The following is a 25,093-nucleotide window of genomic DNA, read 5'->3' on the forward strand; positions in this document are numbered from 1 at the left end:
TGCACTGTTGGTGGGAATGTAAGTTGTTGCAGCCACTAGAGAAATCATTATGGAGGTTCCTCAAAAAACTAAAAATAGAGTTACCTAGTGATCCAGCAATCCCATGCTTGGTTATATGTTCAAAGGAAATGAAAACAGTAATTCAAAAAGATACATGCACCCTAATGTTCTTAGCAGCATTATTTATAGTTGCCAAGATATGGAAGCAACCTAAGTGTCCATCAATAGATGAATGGATAAAGAAGATGTCATATACATACACAATGGAATGCTACTCAGCCATAAGAAGGAATGAAATTCTGCCATTTGCAACAGTGTGGATGGACCTAGAGGGTACTGTGTTTTATGAAATATGACAGATGGAGAAAGACAAATATTGTATGTTATCACATATATGTGGAATCTAAAAAATAAAACAAATGATTGAATATAACAATATATAACAGACACACAGATATAGAGAACAAACTAGTGGTTACCAGTGGGGGAAAGGGAAGCGGGGAGGAGATAGGGGTAAGGGAATTAAGAAGTGCAAACTACTGCGTACAGAATAAATAAGCAAGTAGGATACATTGTACAACACAGGAAAAATAGCCATTATTTTGTAATAACTTTAAATGGTATATAATCTATAAAAATATTGAATTACCATAATGTACACCTGAAACTAATATAATATTGTAAATCAACTACTTCAATTAAAAAAAGAAAAAAGTACATTTAAACGGTGTGAGGGTGTGTGTTTGTGTGTGTGTGTGTGTGTGTGTGTGTGTGTGAGAGAGAGAGAGAGAAAGAGAATTGTGAGCCCAGTAAAGCTAGATTTAATGCAACCTGAGGACCTTTCTCCAATTGCATTATATAAGTATTTTCAGCCAAAAGACTTGCCCTTTTTGGAGAATGTTGCAAGAATACAACAACAGAAGCTTTGGAAGTATCTTACTCGGATGGAGAATTGAACCAAAAGCCATGTATAATGATGTATAATGGAAATGCTAACTTGGGTTTCAAAGACTGATTTGTTAGGCTAATATTCAAAAGGCCCTTGCACGACTATATGAAGATACTAATATTCTCAGTAGCCCCTGACATTAGGTGTGCTCAGTTTTGTTGGGAGAGATGACCCATGCCTTTGGAAAATGTAGTATAACTCAGTCACACGAACAGATGCTGATGTTCTTTAAAACATGTTTTAGTCTCAATTTAATTTCCAAATATCAAAGACACATGCATCTACTATACATACAGTATCTCCTGGTGGTCCTCTGGGTCCCATAGGGCCTGCGGGTCCTTGCTGACCCTAAATAGAAGGTGATATGTACTTTAATTTGATAAAAATTGGATTGTACCTGAATACATGTAAAACATGGTGTGACCTTTATCTATAGAAAGATCGACTTTCCACCATCCAGCCTCCTCTATATAACACTGAAATGTGCTTTGGGCCTACAAAGATAGTTTCAAGATGTTGTCATTTAAATGAGTCCGTTCTCACCAGTAGGTGAGGCCTGGATAACTTGCCTTACCCACTGGTGGGGGCATATCACACGGATCTCTCCAGCACCTCCCAACAGCTGGTCTTCTTTGGGACGCTCCTGTAGAGTCCTGCATGGGCAACTCAAACACTTCTGGGCTGCATAATTTTGGCTTAGGAAATTGAATCCTGAATCCTGTTCTCTTTGAGAATACAGCTCAGAGTCATAGATGTGGCTCACACTGTTTACTCTTAAAGCTTTTAGGATGCTATTGTGAATATGGTCTGAAAAGAGCTTAAAAATCCCATTGTGATCCATAAGGCACAGTTACCATGTATGTAATAAATGCGGCCCGTGTGGGGATTGGGGACATCACCATGGAAACATGATAAAGTCTCTGAGCACATTTGTGACGAAAATGAGTGGTCCATCAGAGTTCCTTGTTTTATACAGAAATGGCTATAACTGCAAAATAATATCCTCATTCGTCTCAGTTATTTCTTATATACCTTTAGTCCTGGGCTTCCTATTACACCAGGGGGACTAGAATCTCCAGGCTCGCCCTAAACATATGGGTGGGAAGGAAAGTGAAATGGTTACTTTAATTTTTCACAATCTCATTATGCTGGAGATGCAAGAGAAGGGTGTCAGGGGATTACCTTTATTCCCTGTGATCCTGTTATTCCGGGTTCTCCCTGTAAATGAAATAAGGACCATATGTGTAATGTTTAAATACGGATGGAGAAGAGCATCTCTAATGCTGCAATTCATCTACTTCCCCACTAGCTGACATACAATAAAGGGGAAAATTATGGAAGTCATGATGAAGTCAAGGAGGGTTCATTCTAAAATATGATTTAAAATAATTATTGCTAATACGTAAACAATAATTTCCTATTTTTCTTTCTTCTCAGTAACAGTTTTTTCCCCAATGTCACTTTTGACACTTTAACCATCATGGTCCATTAGCGGTCACAGAGTTCCCTACTTAGCTGACATTGTTATAATTTGCCACCCGTTCATCTTGTATCTCAGCGAACTAAAACTGCAGATGAGGGCGAAAAAGAAAGAGTAGAGTTTAAGTTGATATGTCATGGAGATTCTACTTTCAGGTGTATATTTAATGGAACAAAAAAACACACAAAAATTAAGGTTACACAAAAGAGGACAATATTAGCTACAATGAGTTCGCTTTTCTTATTTTCCATGACTTATCATTAATCCTTTCTTGTTTGAGAAATCCAATTTGTATCATTAACAAAATTTTTGGAAAAAATCTGGATCTTACATATTAATTTTGTATTTTAAATATCCTTAGTGTATACCTTTCATCACGTTCATGTCCAGTCACAAATAGTAATGGGTTAAAGAAAATATACACCACCCAAAGCCAATGTTGAAGTGTCATCACATGATAACACTTAACAAGGTTTAAAATTTCTCATTTATCAAAATAAAAGAGTCAAAATTCACAGAGGAAAAAGTAAAATGCTCAGGGAGCTGACCTTATCAAATGTATTAGACTCCAAAGTAAACATACTAGAAATCAGAGAGAAAGAAATCAATGAAGTAGAAAACCCAAGACAGTGATAAAACATCTACTTACTCTATCTCCCTTTTCACCTTTTGTAAAGGGTTCCCCCTAGGAAAATGGGTGGAAAACAGAATCATTTATAAACACTTGTAGAAATAATCTCTCCAAACCTGGATGTGGGTAAATCCTGAAGGCCAAACTCAGACTCCATTGCAAACATGCAGTGATACAGAATGTCACATTGTCTGCCTATGCAGCTTAGAAGGACCATATGAAAATGAATTAAAAACCTTTCATATTTCCAAATGAACAGTAAGTTAATCATTTCAATGTTATTTTGAGAATCCTGAGTGGTTGACAAATTACAATGCTGTCCAAGGCCAAAGCTTCCTCTTGCATGGTTCACATAGAAGATGGTCTCTCTCTCACACACACACACACACACACACACACACACACAAACACACACACACATCCAATCAGAGGCAGAATGAAGGTGAAGATGCCAGAGTGATCAGTGGAAGGACATTCATTTGAATTTTTCCAGTTACTTAAGTTGGTGCTTAAAAATACAGAGTTTAAATTAGTGTTTAAAAATGCAAAATCATTATTTTAAAAATACTTTACTAAATTTCATTTTTCTTTTAATGAAAATGGCTTGAAGCAGTTAATTACTGGGTGAATAACAGTACACGTCTGTGGAACTGATACTAGCTCTTGTTGGGTCTAGGTATGAAGGTCTGGGGAGAGACAGAAGCTTTGAAGGAATGCCCCTTATTCAGTAACACTCTCTCTGTTGTCACTGTGTTATTAACACCACAACCCATCCTTAACACACACACACACACACACACACAGGGAGGCTTCCCCTTATTAACTTCTGTTCTTGAAGGTACGTATCATGGTGTCATTTAACCTTCACTACAGGGCTGTGAGGGAGGTATTGTCCCATTTCAGGAATGAGGAAAGAGATTCAGAAAGTTTCTGAGTAACTGAGTTACTTCCCCTAAAACAGCATTCACCCATTGTATGTTCCCTTGTTTATCTTGCTTATAAACTCTGTGAATGTAGAGATATAATTCATCTTGACTATCATAGCATCTCTGGGGTACACTATTGGTGTCAAACAAAAGTTTATTAAATTAGGGAATTTAAAGTTTTACAGGTATAACAACAATAGCTGACATTTATTGAATAAAACACTTCCACCTGTGTTAATCACTTTATATACGTTAACACAGTTAACCTCTTGTGTCAACAGGGCAGGTACTATGAGTACACTCATTTACAGAGGGGGCATCTGAGGCCCAGAGAAATTAAGTCATTTCCCCAAGGTCACATAATCAGTGAGAGGTCATTGAGGATTTAAACCCAGGCAGCCTGACTTCAATCCCAGGCTCTGCTTGTTCAGTCTGTTTGATTTTATTTGAAATGTAATTGATTTATCATTTGAATGGAGTGAATGGGCAATAAGATGGATACCATACATTTTTAGTAATTTAGTAATTTTAGTAATTTTCTTTTGCATCTGAAAGTCAAGGGCAAGTGTGAGAACCACTATGGTAGGTAGTGCTGTTCTCAAAGGTCCTCTTAGGGACTTGACCTTCAGGTCACTATCGGGAGGGGAGTGGTTACTGAGCAAGCCTCGTGTCCCATGGCCTGGGGACTGTGGGCCCCCATCCTCTCCCTGGTGTTTCCAAGCTCCCTGCAGTCACGTGAGGCCAGGCTGCTAGTCCTGACCACGAAATGTGTGCAGAAGTGATGCGTGTCCCCTGAAGGAGCCCATTCATCGTCCCCCAGTCCCGCTTCCCTGGCAGTGGTGGCTGAGAAGGTTGCATCTATCAGATGGCGTAGCTCCCGGGTGCTAATCAGCCTGGTGACGGGTTACTGAGGGTCGTGTGCAGCAGGACACCCACTCCTCCCAACCACGCTGGGCAGGCAGCCTGAGCAAGAGAGAACCTTTCTTGGGTTAAAACCATAGATATTTCAGGGCTAATTTGTTACGTGGCATAACCTACCTACTCTGACTAATATGACCCATATCTATCCAACATCATTACGTCTCTTATTATTGGATAATTTCTATATATTAGATTAGGGCTTTATATTTTTGCTTTTAGGCTTAATTCTAAAAATCAATTTGATTTTTAAGATAGGAGATGAAGTTAATTAGATGTGAGCAATGGGCAACATTGCTTTTGTAACTGCTTGTTTCTGATTATAGCACATTGCTTATCTAGAACCTCTGTCAAGCCACACTGACTAAAGTAACTGCTTGTAAAAGAAAAAAGAACCAAAATCAGGAGCCTGGTTATCTAGAGACCTGATATTTCATCCTAGTTCCAATGGCTACTATCTGGGGCAAGTCACTGACATTTTAGAGCCTCTTTTTCCTTATCTATAAAATCCTGGGGTTCAACTAGACGATATTTTAGCTCTGCTGTCTAACCTAGTCATGTTCTAAATTTCCTGTAACGGGGAACAAACTGCCATTTTAAAGTACCATTCAGGCTCCAAATTCGGATTTGGATGAAGACTATTCTTCTGTTTGGGCCTTCTGGTTATTATGCAAAGGTAAGTCCAGATCCTGTTCTGTATTAGAAAGGTTGAGATCACAAAGAGCTAAACTGCTTGGCTAATAATGTAAAATTTGTGTTTTTTCCTGTGGGGGGGTGAGGAGAAAGGCAGGCAAAGATGTGTAAGGGGTGTGGGATAATTCAGGGATTAAGAGGGAACTGACAAGGAGAAGAACTGAGAGGAAAAGAAGCTGGTTTCTCCTGGGTAAGGTAGATGGGGCTAAAGGTAGTCTCAGGGGGTTGGGTCTTGGTGGCAGGATGGAGAACCACAGGGAAACCCTTAGGAACTGTGACATCCTCCAGCGCTTGCTACTCAAAGCATGGTCTAGGGACCCACAGCAGGAGCATGGCCTGGGACTTTGAGAAATACAGCCACTCAGGCTGAAAGCAGCTCTTTTGTCCCTTTCCTGTTTGCCCATCTCTGTTCCCTTCTAAACTTAAAAGAACCTAAATATAAAAATGAGATCACTAAGCAGTTGAAACTAACTCCTGACTTGTGCTCTCCTGAATGCACCCCATGCCTTGTCTAACCTGTTGATTCTTTTCGTAGATGAAAAGAAGTAAGAATGAAGAATTAAGCAGTTAAAAAATGACTAACCCTCTACCTCCAACAGCCCCCTTAGCAATCCTGCAGGCAGATCACGCGGGCAAGATAACATCTGAAGAAAGAGTCAGCCAGTCTGCATGCAATGGAGAAAGATGCAGAACCCAACCTCCTGCCTCAATGATTCACTGAGGTTCTTCCCCCATTTTTCCCTCTAAAAACAGTCATGGCTGAGCAGAATCTTTGGAGTTGGTCTCTTGACACAAGTCCACCATCTTCCCAGATGGCTGGCTTTTCTGATTAAAGCATCTTTCCTTTCTACTGACATTTGCCTCTCGAATTATTGGCCTTATGAGCCATCAGCAGCTGAATGTGGGTTCGGTAAAAAGCCCCAGCCAGACCTGCTGAACTAGGATTAGCATTTCAAAATGATCTTCAGGTAATTTAAGTTCACACTTAGTATGAGAAGCACTGCTCTAACCCATTCAGATTTCTCTCTTCTGCTCTACAAGTCCCAGCTATCCCAGTAGAACTGTAGTAAATCTTAGGGACTGGTCTGTTATGGGTCACGTGGCAATTAGGAGAAGGTGAGTGTCAGTGTTCCAGCACGGAGGGGAGACAGTGGGGACCCAGAGAGGTAGGTAAGAGGTGGAAGATGTGCCCGCAAGTGTGGTGTATCACGAGTGAGTGGGCAGATGGACGGGGCAGCAGACACCGGGCTGGATTTGTGGGACACGTGGACACATGAGATTTCCCAGAGAGTCCCAGGAAGGGCTGTTACTGGCCTGGATGGAATACTAAGGGCAAGCATGATTCCTGAAGTAGGAGAACTTCGGGGTACATGAGTGACAGCACTGATTCTAAAGCTGTCTGAAAAATGACTGTCATTGCCAAAGATGCTTCATTTTTAAAAAAATTAATTATTTTTGGCTGCCATTGGGTCTTCGTTGTTGCGCACGGGCTTTCTCTAGTTGCGGCGAGTGGGGGCTACTCTTAGTTGTGGTGCACGGGCCTCTCGTTGCAGTGGCCTCTCTTGTTGCGGAGCACGGGCTCTAGGTGCACGGGCTCAGTAGTTGTGGCACGTGGGCTTCAGTAGTTGTGGCTCACGGGCTCTAGAGCGCAGGCTCAGTAGTTGTGGCGCATGGGCTTAGTTGCTCTGTGGCATGTGGGATCTTTCTGGACCAGGGCTCGAACCCATATCCCCTGCATTGGCAGGTGGATTCTTAACCACTGTGCCACCCGGGAAGCCCAAAGATGCTTTTATTATTCATTTTAGCTATTATGTTTAGTTATAGCATGGCAGCTTAGTGATTTTTAAACCCTGGGTTCTGGAATCTGCCTACCTAGGAGTGATTCATGGTTTCAATACTTCCTAGCTGTGTGAACTTACAGAAGTTACTTAACCTCTGTGCCTCAGTTTCCTCATCTGAAGAATGGGGGTGATTTTTTAAAAAATGAACTGTGAGGTAATAAATGTAAAAAACTTAGTACCTTGACTAAAGTACATGCTCAAATATCTGATCTATTGTTCCCTATGGCAGGGGCAACCAAGGTGCATGGAATTGGGGCTGATTAAGAAATATATTTTTAATTCTATCTTTTGGATATTCTTCCTCTGCTCTCAAAGCTAAAATACTTACAGATTCTCCTTTTTCACCTTTAGGGCCAATAGAGCCTGGAAATCCTGGTGGTCCAATTTCACCCTTTCAAGAAAAAGCAGAAGAAAGTTTTTGCAGGAGGCCAGGTGAGTCCTGTTGTGACTGTCAGGGTCAGAGCATTGCCTGTGCCCTTTCTAACCACGGAAATTATCTATTATCCCCCTAGAGGCAATGTGAAGTTCTGAATCCAGTTAGGCTATTCGCATAATAATGTGTTTGTCAGTGCTCCACGATGCCTTTAGGTCTTTTAGAAGTCCATAATATTCATTAGGATCTTTAAAATTAATGTGAAACCAAAGTCAATTATCTTTCAAGGAAAGAACACTTAGAGGGAAAAAATTATAATTTCACTCTACTGTATTTTGTTTTTGCAAAAAACAAAAAAAGAATTTTTTGTGGTTTTAAAAACATGAGATAATTTAACTGACACAATAATCCAGACTCATTTTATTTCAGACACTTCTTTCTTTTTTCAGGTTGGGGGAGGTGGAGGGGTGAGGAGTCACAGGAAGAAAAAGGCATCTCTCCACTGTTTCCAGCACTTATATCACCACTTAAATGGACAAAGAAGGCATTCTTGTTGATGTGGGGACGTAGCAACTTAGAAATGCCTAAGTGGTTCTGGTCAAGAATCTTGAGAAGGGATTTGTATGTGACATATAAAGGGAATTTTGAGAAAATAAAATTTTAGAAATAATACTTGTGGCAAGGAAACATATCGTTAATTAGATTTCAGGGATGTCCCAGCATTGTGCTTCCATTTAAGTGTTAACCAACATTCCCGAATACCAGACAGTTGTTAAATTAAATGCAGCCACTAGAAGTTATGTAATGTTGGTTATTTTCCAATCTCAGGAGCATTTTTGCAAAACAGTGTTCACCATTGCATTTCCAAGTATATGCCTTTTTTACCCATCTTGTCTTTTCTTTTATTTTGAAAAAAATACAAAACACATGAAGTTGAATATGTCAAACCTCCATGGACCACACACCCAAGATGGAAGAAAGAAAAAAAATTTATAATAGAAGAAGTTTCAAATTCTCTCTCTCTTCCTGTCCCAGAGAGAGTCACTGTCACGAATTTAGTACTTATGTTTTCAGTCTATATTTTTGCACTTTTACTGCATATGTGGAACCATAAATAATATGTTATTTTGGATATTTAAAAAATATTCTATAGAAGCCATTGTTTGATCTTGTATATAATATTGTGACTTTTTTCCCCACTCAATGTGGTTTTTAATATCCATCCTCTATTAATAGATATATTTAGATCTAGCTCATTCATTGAACCCTCAGATAGCGTTCTATTGTGTTAATGTATCGGGGTTCATCTAAGCCCTACTGATGGGTATTTGGTTGCCTCTAGCTTTTCTCTATTATAAACAAGGCTGCAATGAACATCTTTTTACCTGTCCTCTCTGTGGATATGTTTATGTGTTTATTTTGAATCCTCAAACAACAATCTACCCAAAGGATTTCAAGTACTAGTTTATTACAGCCCTAAAACATTGTTTTATTTCTACATTTCTATCCTAATCAGTATCTTGTGATTTTAGACTAGAGGAAGAGGGAGCCTGTCATATATAACGGACAGACAAAGCCATGTTTTTATTAAGGAGGTGTCTAGATTTGTGGAATATATTTTGTAAATGTAATCTTGATTTTGTTAATACAAGTATTTTCCTTTATAGTGTACCATCCAAACATATAATGTGCCATCAGTTTTGCACTTACCATATTGAAGGAGAAGCCATTTTTTTCTACAGATATTGAATTCTATCCATAGTACAAAGAGGAAGAAATTGGTGGAAACATTTAAGGGGCTGATTGATGTTGGTTTGAAAGAATACATAAATAATTGGCCTTGTACAAGTGTTAGGCTGTACAGGGTGACCTTCCTATTACCCATTTGATAGGTGCTAAAAGCCCCAGTGCATAGGTGTGATAGGAAAACCTATGCCTAGTAGGTTGCACAAAGTAAATGTAGAAATCAAGGAAAGGGTCTAGAAATTACTGTAAAAGTCACATCTGCTCAACACCAAAGGTAAGGGGAGGGGAATATACTTGGAGGAAGAGTAACTATGTTCACAGCTGCTAAGTATTTGAACCAATGTATACAGGTCTCCATTGAAATGCAGAGGAAGGACCCAACAGAGGCTTTGGTCCACCTCTGATTGGTATGAAGGGGTGTCCGGGCTTGGAGGAAATCTTAGGGATCAGTTCCCTTACATAAAATTCTACAGACAAAAGCATTTCACACTTGAAGCACAGACACGTATGTTGTTTTTCATAGTTAGAATGGGTGTTCAGTGATTTATCACTGTGGCTATGAGCTGAAAGACAAGTGACGAATTTACTTAGCTTCAGGAAAGGCTGTCATTTAATTTGACACCTTGGATGCTATTTGAAAGGTCTGGTGGTGTTGAGCCTCCATCTTTTCCCTCTGACAACTGCCCTAAAAGACACCGCTAATTTCTCAGGAGTCCTTAGATATTCTGTCACCTATTCCACCGTCTCTATAAGGGAGCAGTTCTCCCCGACTGACCTGCAAACACAGCACCATCCATCCCCTCACCAGATCCCATCAGTCTCAGGTCGTCATTTCAGTCCTGGTAGACTGGTCACTTGGATATCATGGTCTCCATCGCCATTTATCATTAAAAGCCGGTAGTGTTCCTTGGTGTTTCTTCCTGTATCCCAGTGTTCTTGATACAGGATTTGGCTGCTAACCTAGGAGTGATTTGTGTGTTCATCCTACTGCTGTTTGCATCTGTTCTGGTGCTTCACTGGAAGGCAGGGTTCCAAATGGTAGGCTGGTTTTGTGATTCTACTCTGCCAGCCAGTGTGTTGAGAAGTGATGTATGATACAGCAATAAGTCAGTTATGGGTTGAAATTGTACTTCTGGTTCAATCTTTTATTCTACAAGATAAATTGAGTCTCAGCATTATGGCGGGAGAAGCAAAGATGATCAAGACCGGGTGTTAAGGATGGTAACAACTAAGTATTAATATCAAAAAGAGACAAACGATACCTTATGAGAATAAAGAAAGTTTGGAGTGGATGGATAGGAAAGAGCAAAGCATTAGTGAGGGCTTAATATGTGTCAGGTATTGTGCTTTGGGCAAGTTCATCTCATCTCATTTGATTTCAATCCTGCCATCAATTCTCTGTGTAGATGTGACTGTGTCCATTTCACAAATGAGAAAACTGACGCTCAGAGAAATAAAGTGTCTTTCCCAAGGAGACAGAGTTGTTAATGGCACAATCAACTTTTGATACCAAAGCCCAGGATCTTTTTAGCACTCAATGGTTCTCCACCCTGGCTGCCAGGTAGAATCACCTGAAGCTCTTTTAAATAATAGCAATATGGACCACCACCAACGCCCCCCGCCCCCAACTCCACTGCCGCCCCAGATCAACCATATACATGGGCTCTGCCCCACACCAGAGTCTCTGGAGATGGAACCTGAGCACTTGTACTATCTAAAAGCCCTCAGGGGATTCCAACGTGCAGCCGGAGCTCTGAACCACCAGCGTCCACCACAGGTTCAAGCAAAGATCTGAAAGAGCAGCTTGAAGGGGCTTTAAATTCTCACTACAGTGACCCATGAGCAGCATTATAATTTTAAGAACAAAAGCATAGATTCAGCCCAGGTACTAAGTGAGTGTGTATAGGTAGAGGTGATTCTACTCTTCTAGCAAATGTGGTGCTTATGTTTCTGAGTTTATCCTATGCATTATTTACTGGCAGAGTCTTTCTCCTTTTAATTAGAATTCTTACAAATCATTTCCTATGGGCATTTATATCAGGTTCTCTGTAGACTCTTCTAGGTTATTTCTTTGGGCAGGAAGAGGGAACAGTCATGCCACTGGCTTTTTCTAATTCCACTTAAGATTCTGAAGCAATTAGAAAAGATTTTGAGCCATAGAAAGGGTCTTTAGAGTTTGAAATACACCTGTTTGACAGAATCAAATTTCTCATCATTGAGGTCTTAAGAATTCCTAAGTAACATATGTTTCCTAATGAACATAGCAAAACTGGGGCCAGCTGTTTTGTTTCAAGAAATGAATCATCATTTAAATACTTTAAAAGTGCCACAACTCTCTTTGCTCAGCTGTCCTAAGTGACAAGCTTTGTGGCTTTCTTTTTTTTTCTCCTTAGTCTGCATGTGTCCAGCAGTAATTGCTTAAAATATAATGTGTTCCTTATGGTGGTGTAGGAATTCCATAAGCTATCTGGTTACAGGAAATAATGCTAATGTACTAGCAGTACAATCCAAGACACATAAATGACATTATTGCTGTATAATCAATTTCTGGGATGCCTTTTTAAGAATGTCAAGGTTTTATTTGTTTACTTATCTGCAGGAAATTTCATTTTCAATGGTCAATCTATAAGAAGCCCCTACTTTCTGTTGAGACTATCTTTTAGCAGTTTTTTCTGGTGACGGAGGTATGATCTTGTGAATAGATTGGCTGCACTGATTTATAAGGCACAGAAGTCATATTTTCTTGGATTCATGTCGAAATACCCTGCCCTCAATCATGAGAATTTTTACTGGGTGAATGAATGAAGAGAGAACCCCCAGGCCATGTTCCCGCAGAGTATTTCCAACCTACTTGCCTCTGTCTGTGGATTTAGTGTGCATTTTTTCCCCTCTTTTTTAATTGAAGTATAGTTGACTTACAATGTTGTTAGTTTCAGGTGTACAGCAAAGTGATTAGATTTTACATACATATATATCTATTTTTTCCGATTCTTTTCCCTTATAGGTTATTACAAAATATTGAGTATCATTCCTGCATTTTTTTTTCTTGACAATGGCACGTTCCCACTGAATCCAAGGTCATCCCAACTGCAGGATCGAACAGGAGTGAAACATCTTTTCGACCAGGCAAGGGCATTTGTCATTTTCACAGCTAATATAATTAAACCCGTGAATGACGATGATGAGAAGGCAGTGCGAATTCGTCAGTATTTTAATTGTAAAGCTGTTTTGAAATAATTATTTGGTTAAACCGAGCCTGTACGTGATAAAACCCCACCCAAAAATGCTCCCATGACAGCTTATGTTTGGACACTTAAGAAAACACAAAAATAGTGAGCCTCAGGCATCGTGTCAAAGGGTCTTTCAGATTGTTTTTGCTGTCTGCATGGATCCGTGAAACATCTAATTAAAAACCGAAACGTGTGTCCTAATTTCATTTACCTGTGACAGCTATTTCCCCTCGATGTGGACGTGTTTGGTCCCTTCCTGTAGGCAGCTACTCAGGGCCTTCTCTTGGAGGCCAGGGAGGCTCGTGCCCACCGCAGGCTGACTTGGAGCCCGCGGGGCAGTGGGGCTGCCCTGACGTGTGAATGGGTGAGTTGGTGTAAGATGTTTTTACTCACTTCGCAAATTTGATTACCTTCTCTCCTTTCGGGCCACCAGCTCCATGCTCACCAAGGTTTCCCTAGGTAAACATAAAACAAATAAAAAGACAAAAATCCACTTATTTTTAATACATTCAGTCCCTAATTAAACATAGAAATAGTGAGATAACAGCACAGTAACAGCTTTTTATGGATATCAATTTAATCCCGTTTGCCTCTCTCACGTTCTGTCAAATATTCCTGAAAAGCTCTAACTATTGAGACCCTACCTATCCTTGTTGTGACATCCCCCCAGGAGGTGACGCTGGAGAAATACAAGTCTCCAGGGGTGAATTAGCAACACTTCAAATTAACGCCCAGCAGCCTCACTCGGTGCCCATCCACTCCACCGATAGGACTGTCTAACGCTAGCAGTGATATCCTTGTTGCTCAGTGTAATGGACATTCCATTCACTGCCCTCTTGGCTGCACTTGGCACGTCGTGACTTGTATCCCACACATTCTCCTGTTTCCTCCTGTCTTCTGACCTCTCCTCCCACACCATCTCCTAAATGGTCAAGGTTGGACCTCCTCAGGACTGGGTCCAGCTCTCTTGTTGTGACTCAACGTTTTGTCCCAGGTGCTCTTATCTACCCCACGGCTTAGGCATCATCTACACCAAGAAAGACAAATTTGTAAACCCAGCACACATCTCCCTTCTGGGTTTTGGCCCCTATATCTAATTTTCTACTTGCCATATCACTTGTGAATTCTAGAAGAGATTTATATTCGACAAGTTCAAAACTGAATTAAAAAATACAACAAATACAGGCAATATAAGTGAGAAAGATGAGAATAGCACATTGTTAACATTTGTTAGTCCAGAAGGGGGAGAATGATAATTAACTTCTTCCTAATATATCTCTGCAGTTTGACTTGTTAAAATGAGTGGTAGTTTCATTTTATAATTGAAAAAAATCAAGGAAAGAAAGTCTGAATTCATCCTCTCCCGTCTGTAGAGCTCTTTCTTCTTCCATCTGGGTGTCGTTGTTAACTCTGCCCTCCTCTATTCCTGGAGGACAATGTCATCCGGTCTGGTCGCCTCTGTCCCCAAATCTCTTCTCTCCACTCTACTCGCCTTCACTGGGAAGGCCACCATCAAATCTCACCAGGATCATTGCAATGGCTCCCTCATTGGCCCTATAATCCACTCTTGCTCTCCTCCCCACCATACGTTCTCTATAGAAGGTCGGAGAGTGATCTTTAAATGATATTCTGACCTCCTTCCTTCAAAACCTTAGCAGAGTCATATTAAGGTCTTCTCTCAGCTCTTCAAATGGACCGAGATCCTTCCCGTCCCTCCCTGTAGTTCCCCAACCTGTCCTCACCTCTTTGTCTGGTTAGAAACCTCTCAACCCTCAGGGCTCAGCTATTGAGATAAAATGCTTCCTGTGGGTCTCCAGCCAGGTTCCCCTCATACCTTCCCACTGGACATGGTGTTTCTCCTTCATAATACTGACATTTAAAATGTTGTGTTTGTTTAAAAATTCTTGCACCTCTTGCATTGGCATGTAAGGTCCATGATGGCCTGGAACGGAATGGCCGCCCCATGCCTAGTGCCCTACCTAACGTATAGGAAGCACTCAACAAGTATTTGTTGAATAAATAAGCCAATGATTCTGACTTACATGTTTTTTTCCCATTAACATTTTTTTTTAAATTAAAAATACATATGTTGGTAGAGAAAATTCAAAGTACAGAAATGTTTAAACAACAAAAATACACAGAGGCACTGGTTCAGATCACTGTTGCTACAGTTTAACATTTTAAATGTGCCTCCATGTTACTCATGCTACTCCAATTAAAAATAAATAGTTTATAACTGCTGTTATTACTGGTCTTGTGATATTCTCTCATTTTTCCTACTTAACTTTGATCCGAGATGTCTAACTTGAAAATAAAAATGGTCGTCTCAAAATCCCGAGCTATAAATTATTACAGGGACATATTTGAAAATGAGGTATAACACTCCAAGACTGCTCATTGCAAGAATGAGTAGTAGAAAATGGTAGGTTGTTTGAAAGCAATCTGCACAGAAACACAGAAACTCTAGGAATTTCCTGAAAATACTACCACCTGGGCCTGGAGCCAATGACTGTGCACAACCCGTCAGAGTCTCTGCCTAGCTCTGCTTATGCTGTGACGTGTGGGGAAGATGGAACGTGCTTGGTAGGAAACACAAGTTGTCCAGAGGTGGTCTTTGGATTGGGAGGCCCCATGCTCTTGGCTTGCAGAGCAGAAGAGCACCCAAAGTACATTTGTTGAGAGCATCTCGCAGTGTAGCACCTTGGTTTAGGTTCCCCTCCTCCTCTGAACCCTGGCAATCTAAAGGGCATCAGAGATGCTTCAGGGATGAAGAAATGCCTCTGCAGCACCGAGTCATATTATTCTATCCATATGCTCTATTGTTCTAAAATCTTGATTTTTCTGGAGGCTTTCCGATCCAGAGAAACAACATGGTATTTACTGCCTAGCAGAGTGCCATATGTTTGCTTCACTCCATAGCTAGGTCAGGAAACTCATCTAATCAAGGACCCACAGTGGCCTCTGTAGGTGTTCTCCACTCTTGGGCTAACAGTACTCAACGCAGAGGCAAACTGGAACTTCAGCTGCATTTATTTGTTGACAGGTGAGATTCTCCTTTCTGCTTTCTCCAAGTTAATTGTACCAGATAATTGCTTGGCTCTACAGATATAATGAGACATCGTCCTTGTGTTTCTGGAACCCACGGTTCTGCCTCAGATGTTATTCTAATTTTAAGAGGTCATTTTGTGCCTTGCTGCCATGTTATTTGAATGGTTCTCGTAAACCTTTTGAGTAGCTATAACAGTTGTACCCTCTTGAGTGTGTTTGTTGAAGAGCTTCTGTGGTGCAGTGGTGAGGGTTGTTGTGTGTACTACTCAGCCTGCACATTTCAGGAATTCCGGGGAGATCAAGGTGGCAGAGTAGGAGGATGCTGAGCTCACCTCCCCCCACGAACACACTGGTAATACATCCACGTGTGGAGCAACTCTCACTGAAAACAAACTGGAGACTGACAGCGAGACTCTTATACAATCAAGGCTGTAAGAAGGATCCACACGAAATCTGGTAGGAAGGGAAGAGAAGCGATCAGGTGGGGACTTGCGCCCAGAGCGGGGGACACAGAAGAGAAGGGGGATTACACGGCCTCAGAGACCCTCCCTGGGAAGCAAGTGGTTTGAACCACATTTTGGGTGCCCCAGCCCTGGGGTCTGACATCAGGAGGAAGAGTCCCCTTAGCTGGTTTGCAAACCAGTGGCCCTGACAGCGGGCCTGTAAGAAACCTAGAGTCTGCTTGTGAAGCGTGTGCACACACCCGCTTACTCCCAAAACAAGGCGGAGGAAGCAGATGAGAACTACCCAGGACTCTGGCTGGTGACCTGCGGCCATGCCTGCAGGTTCCCCAGCCCAAGCTGAGCACCTGGACCAGCCCGCTGGCTCTGTGGTGCAGCTCCACACTAGAGCAAGGACTGCCACAGCCAAGGGGGGTGCACAGTTGTGGGGCGATGGAGCTGCCTTAGATCTGGCACAGCATCTGAGTGGGGGGACAGTGGCCATTGCTGTCACCCCTGGAGGCAACAGACTGGGGGCTGCCCAGAACTCTAATGGTGCCAGGAACACCACAGCCCGCACCTCGACCCACACTGAGCAACCACTCCAGGCCCTCTTGCTCCAACACTGCTCCCCTCTGGGGCAAGGGTGGTGGTGGTGGAAGAGGGGAAAGCACACTCTTAGAGGGAACAGAGCCGTCTCAGACCTGACCCTCGCGGCTTCTGCTCCAGCAACCGGGAAACTGCCCCCACTCCCCAGTGGGGCGGTGATGGTCACTAAGCAGAGGAGAAGCCCCGAATCACACCTGGCTCTAGCTCTAGACCCTCCATCTCCAGCCCCACTTCCTACCAAGGTGGGAGCGGCCAGCACACCCTGGAGGAAGACGTGCCTCAGGCTCAGGTTGGATCCAGCTCTCCCCGCAAAGCCACTGGGCACATGCAGACTGTAGAGGGAAGCTCCCACAAAAGGACACCCCTTCAAGACCATATAGGTAACTGGTTCACCTAACAGAGAAAGTTAGCAAAATGAGAAGACAGAGGACTTTGGTTCAAATGAAACAAAAGAAAACCCCTGAAAAGACAAGTAATTAAATAGAAATAAGTAATTTATCAGCTAAAGAGTTCAAAGCATTAGTAATAAGAATAATAACTGAATTAGAGAAAAGAATAGATGAACACAGTGAGAATTTTAACAAGGAACTAGAAAATATAAAAAAGAATGAGTCAGAACTGAAGAATACAATAAATGAGTAAAAAAGAAACACACTAGAAAGAATGAACAGCAGACTAGGTGATACAGAAGAACATATAAGTAATCTGGAAGACAGACTATGAAAATCATCTAATCAGAGCAGCAAAAAGAAAAATAAATTCTAAAAAGTGAGAACAGTTTAAGGGACCTCTGAGACAACATCAAGCATACCAACATTCATATTATAGGGAACACAGAAGGAAAAGAGAGAGAGAAAGTAGTAAAAAAATGTATTTGATGAAATTATGGCTGAAAAATTCCCAAACATGAAGAAGGAAAAAATATCCAGATACAGGAAGCATAGAGGGTCCCAAACAGGGTGAACCCAAATAGACACACACCAAGACATATCATAATTAAAATGGCAAAAGTTAAAGAGAGAATTCTAAAGGTAGCAAGAGAAAAACAAAGAATCATATACAAGGCAACCCCCATAAGGCTATCAACTGATTTTACTGCAGAAACTTTGCAGGCCAAAAGGGAAAGTGCTGAAAGTGAAAAACCTATAATCTAGAATAATCTACCCAGCAAGGTTATCATTTAGAATTGAAGGAGAGATAAAGAACTTCTCAGATAAGAAAAAATTTTAAAAGTTCATCAATACTAAACTTACCCTAAAAGAAATGTTAAAGGGTCATCTCTAGGTGGAAAGGAAAAGGCTACAGTAAGAAGGAAGAATCTACAGGAAAGGAAAAATCCCACCAGTAAAGATAAATATATAGTAATGGCTGTGAATCAACAACTTAAATAAGCTAGTACAAAGATTAAAAGAAAAGAATTGTAAAATCAACTACAATAAACAGTGAAGGGATAAACATGAAGATGGAAAATATGACCTTAAAAACACAAAATGTGGGGGGAGAATAAAAAATGTAGATCTTTTAGAATGTGACTGAACTTAAATGACTCTCAGTTTAAAACAAGTAGAAATAGTTATCGGTCAACATATATGTAACAACAAATCAAAAACCTAAAATAGATACACAAAAAACTAGAGAGAAAGGAACACAAGCATACCACTAAAGAAAATAATCAAACCACAAGGGAAGAAACTACAATAACAAAAGAACAGAGAAGAATTACAAAAACAACCAGAAAACAAGTAACAAAACAGCAGTAAGTACATACCTGTTAGTTCACTTTAAATGTCAATGGACTAAATGTTCCAATAAGAAGAAATAGGGTGGCTGATTGGATAAATAAAACAAGACCCATCTATATAATGTTTACAAGAGACTCACTTCAAACTGAAAGTGAGGGGATGGAAAAAGATATTTCATGCACATAGAAGTGACAAGAAAGTGGGGGTAGCAATACTCCTACTAGACAAAATAGACTTTAAAACAAAGTCAATAACAAAAGACAAAGAAGGGCATTATATAATGATGAATGGATCAATGCAAGAAGAGGATACTATACTCGTTAACATATATGCACCCAATACAGAAGCACCTAAACATATAAAGCAAATATTAACAGATAGGAAGGGAGAAAATGACAGTACAGTAAGTCCCCTACATATGAATGAGTTCTGTTCCAAGAGCATATTTGTAAATCCAGTTTGTTTGTAAGTCCAACAAAGTTAGCCTAGGTGCCCAACTAGCACAATCGGCTATATACCACTGCTTTTACGCTTGTTTCCGGACATGCTGGGCTTGAAATAAAGATACTGTACTATTGTACCCTATACAATACTGAACAGTAAAGTACACAAAAGCTCAACCACTCGTAGAGGATGCATGCACATGACAACGTATGCCAGACATGTGAACTAACTTACCTGATCAGACATGCGAAGGCACGTTTGCATCTTTGAAAGTGCACAACTTGAAGGTTCGTATATAGGGGACTTGCTGTACAGTAATAGTAGGGGACTTTAACACCCCACTTACTTCAATGGACAGATCATCCAGAAAGGAAATCAATAAGGAAACAGTAGTCTTGAATGACACACTAGACTAGTTGGACTTAATAGATATCTATAAGACATTCCATCCAAAAAGAGCAAAAGAAACATTCTTTTCAAGTGCACATGGAATGTTCTTTGGGATAGATCACATGCTAGGCCACAAAACAAGTTTGAGTAAATTTAACAGGATAGAAAATATATCAAGCATTTATTCCAACCACAATGGTATGAGACTAGAATCAATTATAGGAAGAAAAATGGGAAAAACACAAACGTGTGGAGACTAAACAACATGTTACTAAAAAATCAATGCATCAATGCTGAAATCAAAGAGGAAATCAGAAAATTCCTTGAGACAAAAAAATAAATAAAATAAAAACACAACTTTCCAAAATCTATAGGATGTAGTAAAAGCAGTCCTAAGAGGGAAGTTCATAGTGATACAGGCTTACCTCAAGAAACAAACAAACAAAAAAACTTCAAATAAAAAACCTAACTTCTCATCTAAAGGAATGATAAAAAGAAAAACAGCAGAAGGGAGGAAATAATAAATATCATAGAGGAAATAAATAAATAGAGACAAAAAATAGAAAAGATCAATGAAACCAAGAGCTGGTTGTTTTAAAAGATAAACAAAGTTGATAAGCCTTTAGTGAGGCTCATCAAGAAAAAAAGAGAGAGGACCCAAATAAAATAAGAAATGAAAGAGGAGAAATAAAAACTGATACCACAGAGATACAAAACATTTTACGATAATACTACAAACAGTTATAGGCCAACAAATTGGACAACCTAGAAGAGATGGACAAATTTCTAGTAAAATACAATCTTCCAAGACTGAATAAGGAAGAAATAGACAAAATGAACAGATCAATCACTAGTAGCAAAACTGAATTTGTAATTAAAAAAAAAAGCTCCAAGCAAACAAAAGTCCAGGACCAGATAGATTCACAGGGGAATTCTACCAAACATATTAAGAAGAGCTAATACCTATCCTTCTCAAACTATTCCAAAAATTTGAAGAGGAGGGGACACTCCCAAATTCATTCTACAAGGTCACCATTACTCTGATGCCAAAACCAGATGAAGAAACTACAAAAAAAGAAAATATCTCTGATGGACATAGATGCAAAAATCCTCAACAAAATATCAGTAAACTGAATTCAACAATATATAAAAGGGATCACACACTATGATCAAGTGGGATTTATTCCAGGGATGTAAGGATGGTTCAATACCTACAAATCAACCAATGTGATACACCACACTAACAAAAGGAAGGATAAAAATCACAGGGTAATCTCAATAGACACAGAAAAAGCATTTGACAAAATTCAACATCCATTCATGATAAAAATTCTCATCAAAGTTGGTGTAGAGGAAACATATCTCGACATAATAAATGACATTTATGACAAACCTATAGCTAACATCTCATTCATCAGTGAAAACCTGAAAGCCTTTCCTCTAAAATCAGGAAGAAAACGTGTATGCCCGTTTTTGCACTTCTATTTAATATAGTATTGGAAGTCCTAGCCACAGTAATCAGATATGAAAAAAGAAATAAAAGGCACCCAAATGGGAAGGAAAGAAGTAAAACTGTCACTTTTGGCAGATGACTTGATACTATATATAGAAAATCTCAAAGTCTCCATCAAAAAACTATTAGAACTAATAAACAAATTCAGTAAAGTTGCAGGATGTGAGATAAACATACAAAAATCTGTTGCTCTTCTATACACTAATAATGAACTATCTGAAAGAGAAAGCAAGAAAACAATCCCATTTAAAGTCAAATCAAAAAGAATAAAATACCTAGGTATAAACTTAACTGAGAAGGTGAAGGATCCATGCTCTGAAAACTCTAAAACAATAATTCAGGAAATGAAGATGATACACAGAAATGGAAAGATATCCCATATTCATGGACTGGAAGAATTAATATTGTTAAAATGGCCACACAACCCAAAGCAATCTACAGATTTAATGCAACCTCTATCAAAATATCGATTACAGTTTTTCACAGAACTAGAACAGATAATCCTAAAATTTACATGGAACCATGAAAGACTCTGAATAGCCAAAGTCATTTTGAGAAAGAAGAACAAAGCTGGAGGTACTACAAGCCAAGGAGCCACCAGGAGCTGGGAGTGAGGCCTGGAATACACCCCTCCCGGCAGCTCCAGAGACAGCGTGGCCCTGTCAACACCTCCGGAGCTGTGAGATAACACATTTCTGGGGGTTAAGCCACTCAGTTTGCTTCAATACAGTAGCCCTAGTCAGTTAAATAGAACATGTGGCCTAAGAGGGCTGTGCTCACTTGGAAAGGAGGCCCAAGGCTGGCACTAAGTCCAGCTTCTCAGGTCCTCGCAGGAACACATCTCACCAGCTCCGAGTGTGGTGGGCCACAGAGGGGAGGGGCCGGGCCCAGGTGAGTTTCAGTTTCTCTGCAATACTGCTAAAATCCAAAAATCCGTACGTCTGTGCCTAAATCCATGATGTTTTCCAAAGCTAGTGGATCCTGGGGCACTGGGAGGGGGAGATAGGAAGTTAGGACTTAAATTTTATTTCTAAATCTTCCAGGCCCAGAAGGGTTGCCTCCAGTGTTTCCAAGGAGGCCTTCACTTTCTGTGCTATCTTTGGGTTCAACTCACTGCTTGGAAAGACCTTGAGTATTTGATTCTGGAGAAATGTTTTCTGTCCTTTCTAGTCTGTGCGTATGAAAATGAAGTTGTGGTTTGATACCTGAAAGGAAAAACAGATGATTTTGCTAGCAAATTGGTTTTTTTGGATCAACAGTTTGGAGAAGTGAACACTGGAATTGGTTGCAGGGAGACACAGCATCAATCTCCAACAGATGAGACTGATTTCTCTGCAAATTGCACGGAGGGTGGTGATGTTAAGATAACCAACTACACATTTTCCATGTGGATCTTTAAAAACCAATATAGAATGTAAAACCTGCAAGTACCTGGCCTCCACAGAGAATGCATTTTCTTTTTCCCTTTCCCATCTAGATTGTTGTAAGGAGCTCTGGATCTGACGGCTTTAGCAGGTGACAGAACCTATCAAATTTTTATTAAAATCCCCAGAGCTGGAGACAATGCAGAGCAGGTTGCTGGATCGTGAGCAGATTTTCCTTGAGGGGAAGAATATGCTCAGCCTTGCTGCTTCTTTGCAACCAGTCTTGCAGAATGGGAGCAGCGCTGTGCAAATTATTTGTGTGATGGAGAGGGGAATCTACCTTTCATTCTTTGCATCCTCGAGTGGGCGTGCAAAATACGTAGAAACATACTTATATAACTGTCTTGACCTCCCTCCTTAGTCTCTCTTTTCCTCACTTCCTTTTTTTTCTTCCCCAATTCTCTTTTTGATTTGTGCTGTGAGAGGAGAGGGCTTCTTAGGCCTGAGCTTCTTCCTCTGATGACAAGGAAAATTGTAGGTGAAAACAATCAACTCTTGTACAGGGGCCAAAGGCAATTCCTTTGCCTTTGAGGATTCCTGGGATGAGGGAATGAGCCAGGAGCTCTTTCAGGCGAGGAAGGGGAGGGGAGGTGTATGAGTGGTCGGCCACTCATTCTCCCAGGCGCGGCTGCTTCCGTAGAACCCAGGCTGCGGGACGGCTGAGCTGCTGCGAGCTGAGGTGCTGAGGCCCAGGACTCAAGTGCAGACATTACATAAATCAATGCCAGTTTAAACGGGGAGATTATTTTAACCTTGGAATGTCACTTTGTATGTTTCAATACATGGTCCATTATTTACTCTCCAGGAAAGTCTCACTCAGGGCCTCCCTTCGCTCTGTGCTTATTCGCGACAGCCAGACATGTTCATCAGGCATGCGATGAACTGCAAATTGAAACAAGCTCAGTATCCCAAAGCGGTGGGGGTGGCCTGCTGGGGACATGGCCAAGTGCAAACAGGCATCTTGTTCACCATGGCACACTTGGCCCTTTCTTTTGTGAAGCCGAGGGTGAAGAGGTGGCGGTTACAACCCAGAAAGGTGCTCAGTGTAGGTGCTGAGAAGGTGGGCCCTACCTCCATCCGTCCATCCTGGTGGGACCTCCCTGGAACAGCCCTAACTATTCTCAGAAGGAAACAGAGTCAAGTATTTGGAAAGTTACCTTCCATTAATTCCCAGGCGGGTCTAAAGCCTTCTGATGTTAACTGGTAACGGTGTTTCATTTGGGGAAGAGACGCTATGGTCGCCCCTCTTTACCCAGCTGTGCTCCAATTCTGAAGTCACCTTCTGAGCACAGGTGGACTAAACACCTGTGAGCCTCAGCCCTGTAGTAACAATGGTAGTAACAATAGCTGGAGTTCTTTTAGGTGAGTCAACAGCTAAATTCAGAGAACTGGTTTGCTGTTAGCAAGACTCTCCACTCACCTTCTCCGGTCAGCCTCATTTTGGGGGAAATAAAACCTTAAAGGAAAAAATTTATGTTCTCAACCTCAGATTCTAAAATATAAATGCGCTATATATCTTCATTTAAGGGAAAACTGACTCGTTGGCAAGATAAACTATATACAGAAGTAGCGTTGAGAGACTTGTAAAGAGATGAGCATGAAACGTTTTGCAAAGGATGCAAATATCTAAGTAGCTGAGTAGCGACTTGGTAAATTTTATACCAAGGGTGGTAGTAATACACAGTGTTCTTTAAGTTTTTTTTAGCTGACACTGTTATATCAGAGCCAACTCATTCTCATTATTTTGAAGCATTTATAGGAGATCCTATTTTGTACCAGTAGATGTCATTACAGAAATGCAGTGTATTTTAATTGAGTAATTTTAGATATGCTTCTCTTACTTTTTTTCATGTGGGCCAAGCCTTATGGTTGTGAAAAAGCTAGTACAGAGAGATCTATACAGAAAATGTTTACTAAAGGATCATAAAATATACCTCATACATTCCTGCTAATACAATATTCCATGGAAATTCTAAGGAAATGAGAAAAGTTAAGATAGGATTATGCAGGAAGTGGAAGAGACTTTCCACACTTTTGATTTTAAATTTATCAGCCACAAACGATCCACGTCTTCATGCTGAACTTAATCTGATGGAAGAATTGGGATTTCGAATTAATTAGCTTGTCATTTTCTGTGCACCTGCTGCCTTCAAGGCCTCTGCTGGCACAGGCACAGGGTGTTTCTTTGGGTTTTTAAACAGAGGAAAAACAGTAGCCAGAGGAATCTACAGAAAGGGAGACCAAGAACACAGGACAGACATAAAGGGGAGTTTCTCCAAATTTGCAGCTTATCAGTGATAAACTATGATGTAATAAGGGATCCGAGTCAGTGGCCAGAATGCCCCCCACAAAGCGATCAGACCCCAAATATGTGCTGAATGGTGAGCCAACCAATGGTCTCACTTAGGTCTCTGAGTCACACTCGGTTGCCCACACCCATTCTTCTCTGTCTTCTGTGCTTCCTTGTAGAATTGGGGGCAAAACTGTCTTGCCTTTTGGCTGTCAGATCTTTCCATGTCATATTCCATCCAACCCAATGGTAATTAAAAATCTTGGTGAAGTTAAAGTGGCTCCTTCCTGAAAGGTGGGAGACTTCAGTCTTGACCCATAGTATGTAAACCTTTGCTTGAGATTTAAGTGTAGCAACTGTTAGTTTGGTAAGAAATCTATCACCTGTTGCACTACCCAGAGCTCTA

The 25,093-nt window shown here is 40.6% G+C and overlaps 1 protein-coding gene across 3 annotated transcripts in view; it reads right to left on the bottom strand.

The window, feature by feature from the left end:
• The window catches only part of COL19A1 (collagen type XIX alpha 1 chain), a 398,856-nt gene that overhangs the window by 72,981 nt on the left and 300,782 nt on the right, over positions 1 to 25,093 (bottom strand). For all 3 annotated transcript variants that reach the window (XM_082474165.1, XM_082474166.1, XM_082474164.1), the window contains 6 exons: positions 13,198 to 13,242; positions 7,767 to 7,829; positions 3,079 to 3,114; positions 2,132 to 2,167; positions 1,982 to 2,035; positions 1,244 to 1,297 (listed from right to left, as the gene is read on the bottom strand). In XM_082474165.1, the coding sequence (XP_082330291.1) occupies positions 1,244 to 1,297; positions 1,982 to 2,035; positions 2,132 to 2,167; positions 3,079 to 3,114; positions 7,767 to 7,829; positions 13,198 to 13,242 (288 nt within the window). The remainder of the gene's footprint in view (positions 1 to 1,243; positions 1,298 to 1,981; positions 2,036 to 2,131; positions 2,168 to 3,078; positions 3,115 to 7,766; positions 7,830 to 13,197; positions 13,243 to 25,093) is intronic.

Source organism: Balaenoptera physalus, assembly GCF_965194825.1.
Source record: "Balaenoptera physalus genome assembly, chromosome: 9".
Lineage (NCBI taxonomy): Eukaryota > Metazoa > Chordata > Mammalia > Artiodactyla > Balaenopteridae > Balaenoptera > Balaenoptera physalus.